This window comes from Artibeus jamaicensis, unplaced genomic scaffold, assembly GCF_021234435.1.
Source record: "Artibeus jamaicensis isolate MK-2021 breed Jamaican fruit bat unplaced genomic scaffold, CSHL_Jam_final contig_1028, whole genome shotgun sequence".
In the NCBI taxonomy this organism is placed as follows: domain Eukaryota; kingdom Metazoa; phylum Chordata; class Mammalia; order Chiroptera; family Phyllostomidae; genus Artibeus; species Artibeus jamaicensis.
The window spans coordinates 6,816,690-6,828,948 of record NW_026521201.1 but is presented as its reverse complement, the minus strand read 5'-3'; the positions used below and the strand labels follow the sequence as shown (position 1 = coordinate 6,828,948).

The window sequence follows — 12,259 nt, the reverse complement described above, 5'->3', positions numbered from 1 at the left end:
AGTGAGAAATCCAAGACGGCAGTAAAAGGAGGCTAAGTGTGTCAGAGCTAATAAACAGGTCCAGAAGAAGCAGCAATGGAAAAAGTACTGCTATTAAGCATATGTATGAAGAATAAGATTAAAACACTTACTTCATCTCCAGAACTTCCTCTAAGTGTTTCCTTCTTTCCGCCCGAAGATTGGTCAAATGAGTTTCTTTTTCTGCCAGAGACTGTTGAGTAGAGGACAGCTTTGCTTTCATGGACTCTAGTTCCTGCTTTACTTTCTCCATGGCCATCAGTAACTCTTCCACCTGTGAGAAATAATGAAAAGAGAAAAACTGGACCTCTTGATCAGTTACAGTCAGAGGACTGGGCAATGGGCAACTCCTGGGTCTACAGAATTGAGTATACACATGCATATCAAACTCCTGTACACTGTTTGGATCAGACATATGTATCAGTAAGACATAGTAAATAATGATAAATGAAAGGACATATAAGTTCAGAGGGACCCTCTGCCACAGACATTCCCTTTTAAGACATTTATTTAGAACTGGCTCAGCAATTTCCATGGAAATAACAATATAATACAGTACAAATATAAAGAACAAAATCATAATAAATATTTATAGAAGAATTTTAGAAAATGCAATTTAAACTTGACTAATAACAGATTTAGTATACACATAAATGATTTTTCTATTTACACCATTAAAAATTACTTTTTAAAAAACAGCTAGAATGCAATCAGATAATTTCTTGCTTTAAAGGCAGGAATAAAATATACATATGATTAGCTATCTAATCAGGTGGAGACAAATGCTTGAAGTAAAAAGACCTGAAAAAACACTCAGGAGACAAAGACAGACTGCTAAAACACAAAAAAACTAAGAGCCAGTTATGTATTTTGTAGTAATTTCCACTTACTCTGAGTGGTTCCTGAATCATATTTAAATAACCATGTTCATTCTAATTCGGAAGCAGAAAATATTCTGATAAAACATCTGTGATTACCAAAAACTAACGTTAATCAGGTAATGAACCAGCCAACTGCGCCAAACCACACGAGTTTTTCAGGTTGCTCTTTGCCAAGAAATAATTTTGGTGACAGGAAACCTTTGAGACGTAGAGGTAAGTGTAGGCAGAGATAGAGGATCTGTCATTCATTGACTCCTGCATAAACCAATTTCCACAGTAGTAAAATAGCAGCCTGGAGACAAAATTGCAGCATAACGAACTGAACTGGAGTTGTGAACCTAATCAGTGTCTCCATGCTGACTGGTAATAGCTGCTGAACACTGGTAATAAACAGATACGTTTTGGGTTTTCGCACCTGGATTACTTTATTTTGTGTATCTTTTCACAGGTGATCAAATTAATGTTCTCAGCTAACAGAACCTTCAGTCCTAGCTGCTGTGAGAATATATTATTACGCAGATCTCTGCTATGTAGTCACATTAGCTTTACATAAATATTTATCACTGCGCTTTTGAAACTGCCAATAATGATTTCATTTTCCCAGTTTAATTCATAATCTAAAACTGAATTGAACTGATGTGCCAAGGTATGTTCTTATGACACAAAATCAGTAATGGATAGCATCATTTATTTGAGCCTAATAAATAAAGTGTGGGATGTGTCTATCTTTTATGAACTTATCTTAAACGTCTCTCCAAAAATCTCCCTCTTGCACTTTCACTACCCCAGACAAAATATGCTATCGATTTCTCATATAACCTGGAGACATATTTTGTACACATATAAGCAAGCATGTATAAATAACCTATTTCTCCTTTCTACACACAAGGAAACCCACTCTATACATACAGAATATCTAAACTTTTTACTGAAATACGACAGAAAAATACACAAATAAATGTACAACTTTAAGAATTTTCTCAGAATAAAGGCAACATACACTAAGTCTTGATTGGCAATATTTTGTTTAGAAATTTTGCATTTATATTTATGGTTGAGACAGGCCTAAACCTTTTCTTTTCTGTATTAACTTTGCCAGCTTTTGAGATGAAGTTCACTAGTCTTTTAAAACATATCGTTGATTACTTGTTCCCTGTATTTTATTTTCTGAAATTGTTTCTGTTAGACTGAAATTATTTGCTCCTTGTTATGTTTATTAAAAATCATTAGTGTAACTCACTGAGCTTAAAGTTCGTGGGGGAAAATTTTATTACACAGTCATTTTTTCAGACTATCTTTTCCATTTTTGCTAAATTCTGTTTTTCTTGGCATTTACTCATTTAGTCTAAATTTTCAAACATACTAGCAAAGTGAACCTGTATGTTTTTAATACCTACAGGACTTACAGATATGAGCCCTTTATCATTCCAAAAATTGTTCATGGTGCCTTCTTTCTTTATATTTTTTGTGTCATCAAAGGCCAGTCAATTTGCAAAGAACCAAATTTGGGCATTCTGAATACTTTTTTAAAATGGGCAAGGATTAGTTGCCCATTGGATTTTTTAACATGGGCTCCCAACATTCGAAAAACCAATGTTTAAGGTCAACAGCTTATCAAGTACTTATTTTTAAATTTCTTGTCTATTCCTCCCCTGACATGAGAATTTATTATATTCTTGCCAACTTATGAATGCATATTTTATCAACTATCTTCAGTTATTTCTGTGGTGAAGTTATTTTCCTGGTGTATAGTCTGCCATGTTTACAGACATGTTTTACCTTTCATTCCATTCTTTCATTTACAGAACAGATGCCTGTTAGTAAAATAAAAATTTCATTTTGCCTGTTAGTAAAATGTAATTTTCTTACAGACTGCTTAATTTTCCTATCCATTTTAATGCTAGTCCCTCAAGGTATTTCTACCTCAGGTCATATATACATTCAAAAAAACTGAAAGCATGTTAGTACTTAAAACAAGAATGCTGCCATAAACCAGGATTTCCTACTAATCACCTGACTTGTGCTCTGGCTCCAACACAGAGGAACGATTTCAGGTCAAACTGAAATACTTCACATTTTGTTGCTTTTTCATAATCCTGGAGAATACATTCCATTCTCTCTATTTGGATAGCTACTCCTTTACATGCCTACCACATGGCAATAGTTTTGGGTATACTACTGGGAAATGAAGGTAATGAAAGATGAGTAAAAGAAGAGCTTAATATACCACACTAGACAATGAAGAAATTCTCTACAATTTAAAAATGTGCTTGAGGTCACAGTACAATTTTCAAAAGCATATGTTTTAAGACCAAGAAAACCCAAAAACAAAAACAAAACAGGCCAGAGCTGGGATTCAAGTATGTAACTTAACTGCCTCCAGTAACATATTAAGGAGAAAATATGGGCTTGATACTGTGCAGTGCCAGCAGAACCAGATGGTTTGCTTAAATCACAAGCTAATAAACTTTTACTCAAATTAAGAAGGGAACAAATTATGACTTTACCACAGACCTATTTTCCTTAAGAAAGCAAAGCAACTGGGTGCTTCAGGTGCTAGCAAAGCCTGCAACTTTAGGTTTCCCACCTTATTCTGTTCCAAAGAAGAGCAAAACTGAGAGCAAAACACTTCTTGTAGCTTCCAAAATCATTTCAAAATGATTATGGAAAATCTTGTTATAGTTTTTTGGTAGATTAAGAGGCATAAATCTCCTAAAGGAAAAAAAAACACTTAGAAGATAAAAGTAGTGGTACAAAGAAAAAATTATCTATAGGTTAAGCATTCATCATGTAAGTTAGATTTTTCATTTGTGAAGGTCACTGTTTTCTCAATTTCAAGAAAATCCTAGATTAAGACCCACTCTTTTACAATTACTAAAGAAAAATTACTAAGATGGAGATATGGAGCATTTCTGAAGTATTAGTAAGGATGGACATATTACATATACATGTACATACATTCAACCACCCTCTCCTAACACACCCTTGTAGGCAGCCACAACCACCACTAACAAGAATTTGAATTTACAGAATTCCTAACTAGCTATAGCTATTGCAATGATAACAGTAATAGCAACTTACATTACATGAATACTTTGAGTGCACTAAGTGCTTTACATGTGCTGTGAGCATCATTGTAAGCACTATTATTTTCTTTATTTTTACAGAACATGAAACAAATTTGGAGTCTAAGTGTCTTAATGAATGTTGTGCGGCCCGAGGGAGCTGAGCCAGGACTCTAACCCACAGTCCAACACCACTATGAGTACTGTCAATGCCGCTGTGCTGCAATGTTATCATGTTCAGAAAGTCCTACAACTGCATTCCACAACTGTGCCTAAAGAGCCACTTTGGGGACTTTTCCCATGCCCAACTTGCATCTTTCCATTCTTCCTGCCTCTCCCCCTCCAAAATATTTATTTCCTACCATGTAACAGGTAATATTATTATGCATTGAGGGCACAACAGAAAGCAAAACAGACATGTTCCCCTATCTCTCTTGAGCTTAGAGGCCATATAGAGATATAGTCATTAATTAATAAGTTTCATAAATATGTAACTATAAACTGTGAAGCTATGTAAGGAGTTACAGGATAGCAGAATATTAAATAACATGAGGTTATGATCTGTGTTTTGGGGGTCTAGAGAGTTTCTCCAAGAAAGTCCAGGAAGTGACGGGGTGGAAAGGGGGATTCCAGCTTCAGTTCTCAGCATGTCTAATAGCAGCCCTGAAGTAGGAAAGCATACACCTACAAAAGATAAAAAATATCAAAGTATCACGAGCCCTGAGAACAGAAAGAAGAAGGGGCCAATGTGGCAGGAGAGGGAAGAAGGGAGCAGATGTAGAAAGACCATGTTGGCAGCATTAGGGACTTTGGATTTTATCCCCAAAGCAAAAGGAAAGTACCAAAGGGATTTGACTAAATAGAGAGCAAGATGATTTAGAATGTTTAAATCAGAATTACAAAAATAATGGACCAAGGAATCTAAGCTGAATAGAGAATGAAGCAACAAAAGACTAATAGATTAGGATAGACCGAAAGAAACAAGTAAGTTCAGATGATGTGAAAACACAGTTGTAGTGGTTAATACTTGGACAAAAAAAGCTAAAATTATAGAGAATTCTGATTAGAGAGGAAGATGCTTAATGAGTGAAGCTCATGACTTCACTCATTAAGACTAAATTACAACAAGGTCTAGAATGCTAGTTATAGAATGAAGAAAGTCAATGGAGGTATATACCATTGGTCAAAAAACTAAGAAAAAGTAACAACTGGATTATCCATGATTCTGAAGTCACTAAAATAACAAAAGTCTTTAATGAAAAGCTTCAAAGCTACAGCTAAATGACATGAGGCTTGAAGAAGTAAGGATTCTTATAAAAATGTGATGGGAGTAATAAATGTCTTGAAAGTATAACAATAATTAAGCAAGGATGTGAGTTCTACCTCTAACTCTAAGTTCAGAATAAATACTTATTGCCAGAAAGGATTGTTGCAGTTTCCAGGGCAGAGGCTAAATTACACTTCAGGCAAGGAGAGGAAAGAGGACCTCTGGCCAAGATACAGGCATAGGTGGAAACACTGTGCCTCCTCGCACAACCAAGTTTAAAGACAACAAAGTTTTAGTAACAAAAACGCAACCAAAACACAGAAAATTGAACTGTACGGAAGTCTGACAACAACCAAATGTTCAGCCAGATGGGTAAGAGGGGTGGAGCCAGTGGCTGGTGGAGCGGGGTTGCATAGGAAAAATTGGCCAGAATGACCCAGGCGCGCAGGTGGTGGTTGGCAGATCCCAGGTGTGGGGTGGGAACCAGCGGACCCAGTGAGGGTGCGGGGCAGCTGGCTAACCACGGTCACACATTTGCATGCAAATAAACCAGGCGAAGGAGCGAGCAGTGAGACAGACCATGCAGGCCCCAGTGGCTTGTAGGAAGCAACAGAGGGGACTGCCATTAACCCTCTCTGACCCCGCCCCTACATACAATGCCTGGGTTGCCCCACGCTGGTGAACACCTAAGGCTCCACACCTCATACATGAGTAACAGGCGCGAACAGACCAAAACATTATGGCTCAAAAACATCTCAAAGCCTCAGAGCCAATAATTATAAGCAAACAAGAAATAGCCAACCTAACAGATGCACAGTTCAAAACACTGGTAATCAAGATGCTCACAGAACTGGTTGATTTCAGCCACAAATTAGAGGAACAAGTGAAAGCTAAACTAATTGAAATGAAGGGAAATGCACAGAAAACTAATAGTGATGAGAAGGAAACTGGGTCTCAAATCAAGGGAGTGGACCAGAAGGAAGAAAAAAATGACCAAACAGAAAAGAATGAAGGAACAACAATTCAAAAAAATGAGGAGAGGCTTAGGAACCTCCAGGACATCTTTAAATGTTCCAACATCTGAATTATAGGGGTACCAGAAGGGGAAGAGGAACAGCCACAAGTGGAAAACTTATTTGAACAAATAATAAAGGAGAACTTCCCCAATCCGGCAAAGGAAATACACTTCCAGGAAATCCAGGAAGCTCAGAGAGTCCCAAAGAAGTTGGACCCAAGAAGGAACACACCAAGGCACATCATCATTACATTAGCCAAGATTAAAATGAAGGAGTGAATCCTAGAAGCAACAAAAGATAAGGGGACAGTCAGCTACAAAGGAGTTCCCATCAGACTGGCAGCTGATTTCTCAAAAGACACCTTATAGGCCAGAAGGGGCTGGAAAGAGGTATTGTAAGTCATGAAATCCAAAGACCTACAACTAAGATTCCTCTATCCAGCAAAGCTTTAATTTAGAATGGAAGGGCAGATAAAGTGCTTCTCAGATAAGATCAAGTTCAAGGAGTTCATCATCACCAAGCCCTTATTATATGAAATGTTAAAGGGACTTATCTAAGAAAAAGAAGATAAAAAAGTTGGACAGTAAAAGGACAGCAAACTCACAGTTATTAACAACCACACCTAAAACAAAAGCAAACTAAGAGGACAGCTAGATCAGGAGTGGAACCATAGAAATGAAGATCACATGGAGGGTTAGCAACAGGGGAGTGGGAGGAGGAGAAGGGGGGAGAAAGTACAGAGAATAAGTAGAATAGATGGTAGGTAGAAAATAGACAGGGGGAGGGCAAGAATAGTATGAGAAATATAGATTCTAAAGAATTTGTGACACATGGACATAAACAAAAGGGGGGAATGGTAAGGGAGGGGGTGTGCAAGGTAGAGGAGAATGAAGGGGGGAAATAGGACAACTGTAATGGCATAATCAATAAAATATATTTTAAAAAAGAATAGGAAAGATTCTTTGAGACAGGAATTAAAAATGTTTGTGCCAGTAGACAGATACTCAATGAATATTTGTTAATTAATGAATTAAAATAGATAGATGAATTTGTGAATTTTGGTGACTAGTAGTAAGATGTTAAAGGGATAAGACAAATTGGAGATCTGCGTGACTGCAAGAAAGTACTGAACAAGTTAAGGATGATGGTGCAGTAGAGCACAGATGACTGGGTCTTATTTTGTAGATAATGTCTGATGAAATCCTAGGTGAGAGGCATGATAAACTTGACTCCACTAGATTTTTTTATTAGATAACAACTTCAAAATAAATGAGATGCTACCAAAATATGAATATGAAGAAAGACACCATTGACTTTAGCAGTGTATTAAGCTCGGGAATTGTTAGGTACTATTATTAACTTTTACTCAGATATGAGTAGAAGTCACAGACATAGCACTGAAGAAGAAAACACAGAAACCTGTATTTCCACAATTCAACTCTGGGAGTCCCTACATATTTCCATTTTTTTATATACTGTTGCATTTCTCCAATACATCAACGCTGCCAAAGGTTTTGTGACAACAAATAAAATCCACAAATGACACTTTAAATAATGAACGTGCTCCATGGGTGAGGAATTTATAAAATGTTTTTACCATCTCTCACTGGACAGTGCTAGATATGTCTATAGTAGAATCCAGTTTATAAGTAGTCACGCAATTAAGACTGACTGTAGTTGTGATAAATTCACACTCATTGGCTGCATTCCTTCGATGGCAACCACCTTTGACTTTCCATAATACTATGCTATGGTACCAAACCTTCAACTAAAGAGAAATTTTTAGAGTGGAAACATGATAATGTTAAAGAAATGCTTCTTTTTCAAGCCATCTCAATTTTTCTCTTTAAATAAAAATCAACTCAGAAAACTTGGATTACTAAACATTATTAATAAGCATTCCCCATTCCTAGGTGAAGCCTGAAAACTCAGACACCAGTAAAATGTACCTACACACATTCAAAGCAAAACAAACACCCCCCTGTTGCTATGACTCTCATGTCACTGATGTTGGAAAGAGGCCTTAAGAAAGGCCAGTGTTTATCTCACTGCCAACTCTATTTAGGCAATTTTTACTAACATAGTATCAAAACTAAAAATCTAAATTAAAACACTGAAAAGTATTTTTTAGAAGGTTGTTACTTGATTAATGTCTCCTACAATTTGTTTATTTTTAGCAACAAGCAGGCTGTACCAGAATCAAGTAAAATAAAAATCAGTAATTTCTTGGGTCCACAGAAACCCCACAGGTTCTCTCTAACTCTTGGAAGAAAGCAGTAATCTCAATAATACCACACTTCTGTCTCCAGCAGCAGTAACGAAGAAGATGTGGCTATCATCATTTTATACTCTTCTGCATCTAGGTCTGAGACCTCTTTACATTTCATTAGGTTTGTGAGAAATGAGTAATTCAGGAAAATAAATAAATACCAACAGATGTGGACTGACAAGGCCGTCCTTGAACTTCTAGCTCTGGTACTTTCTCTTCTAAAAAACTGTTCTTTCTGCATTGCTAGGAAGTCAGGATAACAGGATAAAGTATGTGATAGGAGGGCTGTAGAAGTTGTCCAGGTTTTGGGAAAAAATTCTTTCTGAGTTAAAATTTCTCACATGGAGAAAGTATTAATTCCACTTCATTAGAGAAAATAGCAATCCCCTCAACTAGTATAAAGTCACCAACAGAGAACAGAGCATTAGCCGTTTTTCTAAGCCGAACAATTTACATTGTTCATGTCTTAGAAAAACGGCTAATGCTCTGTTCTAAGACATGAACAATGTAAATAAAACAGCTTCATATTGTTTCCTTAAGATTTCAATGATAAAAATAAAAGTTTACTGCCATCTAAACTGAAAATCTTAATCCTCATTTCCATTGCTGAAAAATAAATCAAACAGCTATCTAGAGGTAAACAGAGTGATATTTCATTAATTAGAGGTACATTTTTTTGTGGAAAAAACATTATTTCAATAAAATCCCAGGAGCCCTGGCTGGTATAGCTCAGTGGGTTGAGCACAGGCCTGCGAACCAGATGATCACAGTTCGATTCCCAGTCACGGCACATGCCTGGGTTGCAGGCCACTTCCCAGCAGGGGACACATGAGAGGCAACCATACATTGATATTTCTCTCCCTCTCTCCTTCCCTTCCCCTCTAAAGATAAATAAATAAAAATCTAAAATAAAAAACAAATAAATAAAATCCTAGGAAAATGGTTACAAAAAATGTTGTCAAATGAAATGACAGTTACTTGAGCTCATCAAAAGTTCACTATTAGCTAAAGGAGAAAAGTAAAAGACTGGAATTAAATGTCTGGCAATCCAAGAATACCAAGAGGGAACTCATAAGCATCACACGAGTGTGTAGGTACACACACAGACACATACGGGATTACTGTGGCCACAATAATAAGACTCAACATTTGTATACTGCCCTTAGAGTCTATGAAAACACTTGTGGGGACAGTAACTTACTCTACATCAATGAGGCTATAAAGGCTTGGAAAGAATACAGAACTTACCCCAAATCACACTAGTAAACAGAAGAAATAGAATCCACATCCCTTAAACTGCTGGTTTAATGCACTTTATAGTAACATTTATTGCTTCTTTATTTACTCATTAAAGAGGGTGGAGATACAAGGAAGGGACAAATAAGTGCCAAAATAGAGCTTAGGACATGCCACACACAAAACCATTTCTTGGGTAGGATAAATCTTGCTGTGTGAATTTCTCTAGGAAAACATGTTTCACTGAAAACATCCAGGAAAGTGCAGCCAACAAGAACATAAACTGCATATAAAAATCAGTTCGAAGCCATCTGGCTCTTATGATTCCACCTTCAGCCCCATCTTTGATGATTGCCTCTATCGTCAATAACTTGGTTTATCAAACTTCTCTGTAGGAGATAACAGTATGAGGGCCAAAAACCCCAAGAACTCATTACAAGCAAACTAAATATCATCTGTTACAGATCTGCCACAGAGATTCCAAGAGTATTTCCCAGTGCAGCAGTAGTTATCCAGCTTAGATAGACATATATAAAGACATCTACTTTGAAAACCACTATGTACAGACTGGTACTTGTGTCTGTGGTTCAATTTTAGTGCCACAGGTTTATCATTTTCCTCTACAGTTAATTTCTTCACTTGATAACTTTTGAAAATATAGACACAGTCTCTTTGTTGATTGAAACAACAGTAATAGAACAATAAAATGAAAAAATTAAAAGAAAAAATAATCAAGCCAAAATTCAGAAACACAGGTATTTCCAGAACTTCCAGGACAATATAGCCATGCACTCTTATCAAAAAGTTTTCAAAAGGAAGAATCTATGATAACAAAAAAGACAAACACAAATGCACTAAACTACTTGTGTATACAGAGATTTCTTTTAGTCACACCCTTGCATGTAGTTACCCTGCGGGCTTCAGTTTTCCTTCATGATATTTTAGGTTGTTGTCTACTGACCCCATCTGGTAAAATTACAGAGGAAGTTACAGTGGCTAAAGCTCGTCCCAAGTCAACTTCTTATAGTAAGGATATTTTTGAAGAAATAAGGAAATAGGAGATCAGGGCAAAAGAATCTAAGGGTTCTTAGCTTTTTACTCTTATATAATACACGAGATGGAAGGAAAACATATAATTAAGAAAAGGCCATATCACTGAGCTGTAACTTTAAATTCTAGCTAATCCTCACTTTCACTTCGCATCACATGTAGAATCCTCATATTTTCACTCCCGTATTATTTGTAAAGTTTTTAATTTTTTCAAGTATACTAAACATGACTCCATCAAAGGAATATCTTTTAGTGCTTTCAGCATTACTGCTTTTTCCTCGTTATTTTTGAAGATGCTTGTTAGTGTTCTCATTTTTTAATTAAGAGTTTTATTAAAACTCAGATCTTTTTTGTTTCTGTTTAATACAAAGATGAGATAATTATTTCAAAATTGTATACAACACAGCTAAGTAATATTTTAAACAACATAAGGTAGTTTAAAATTTTAACTACAGGATTTCTAAAAGTAGAGAAATATTTTAAACTATGCAAATCAGCTTTGAGAGTACCATCAGCTTTGATGGTTTTAATCATCAGCCATTCTTACTATAAACATTCAGAATCTGATTCTACTAAAGGGGACTAAAATTTCAAGGAGAAACTGGAGGAATTTTGAAAACACATTGAGAGCTTCATTTACACACCAACTGACTTCTTCCATATCTGTGAAGGTGGCTACTTCCACATTAATATGGAGTTTCAACTTTTCTTCTGAATAGTCATTCTTTGAGACATTTGAGTTTTAAGACTTGCTATTTTTTAACATATCTGAGCAGTTTCCATTAATAAGTGGAGTAAAATGCAGAATAATACTGAGTTGCCATTACTCCGACTGTATCACTCCTTTAACTTAAAGCCCATTTCATATATCTTTCTAAGATGAAAAGAAGGAAAAGTCTAAACAGGGAGATCACTGCTATGGCAGGGTACAGCCATTTAACTTCTTTCAACAAGCCAGAGATGGCAGAATTCTCTTTGAAGTGGCAGCCCTGCTGGCCTTTGAAGTCCCTTGTCAAATGCAGAATAGCTCTGGTGGGGTTTGTTTTGTAGCCAGCTGTCACCATGAAGGCAGACATGACGTATTTCCAGCAGTCTCACTTCAGCGTCTATCAAGTGACTGATTTCATAACCAGTCACCATAACAAAGGAGATTCAAATTCACTGATGTTACAGCGAGAGTCTATAAGAAAACTTACTAGGTTTCTCTTAACGGAGCTTCATTTAAATACTGAACCGATCACACAATGGCAAAGAGAAAATGATTGTGAATTTAACTGTTACATCTCCTCAGATCATTGGATCATTAAAAAGTACTCTCCATATGTTTGTCAACAAGATGTTTTATAATAACTTATTTTTTAAAAATAAAATATCTTTAAACAACTGTAGCTTCAATCTTTGCACTGACAAAACAGATGTCTTCTGCAGAAACCAGTAAATACTTAAAAGCAGAGTTT

At 36.2% G+C, this 12,259-nt stretch overlaps 1 protein-coding gene across 13 annotated transcripts in view; it reads right to left on the bottom strand.

Moving 5' to 3' along the window:
* Positions 1-12,259, bottom strand: part of ERC1 (ELKS/RAB6-interacting/CAST family member 1) — a 616,103-nt gene that overhangs the window by 270,924 nt on the left and 332,920 nt on the right. For all 13 annotated transcript variants that reach the window (XM_053662643.1, XM_053662623.1, XM_053662620.1 and 10 more), the window contains one exon: positions 132-292. In XM_053662643.1, the coding sequence (XP_053518618.1) occupies positions 132-292 (161 nt within the window). The remainder of the gene's footprint in view (positions 1-131; positions 293-12,259) is intronic.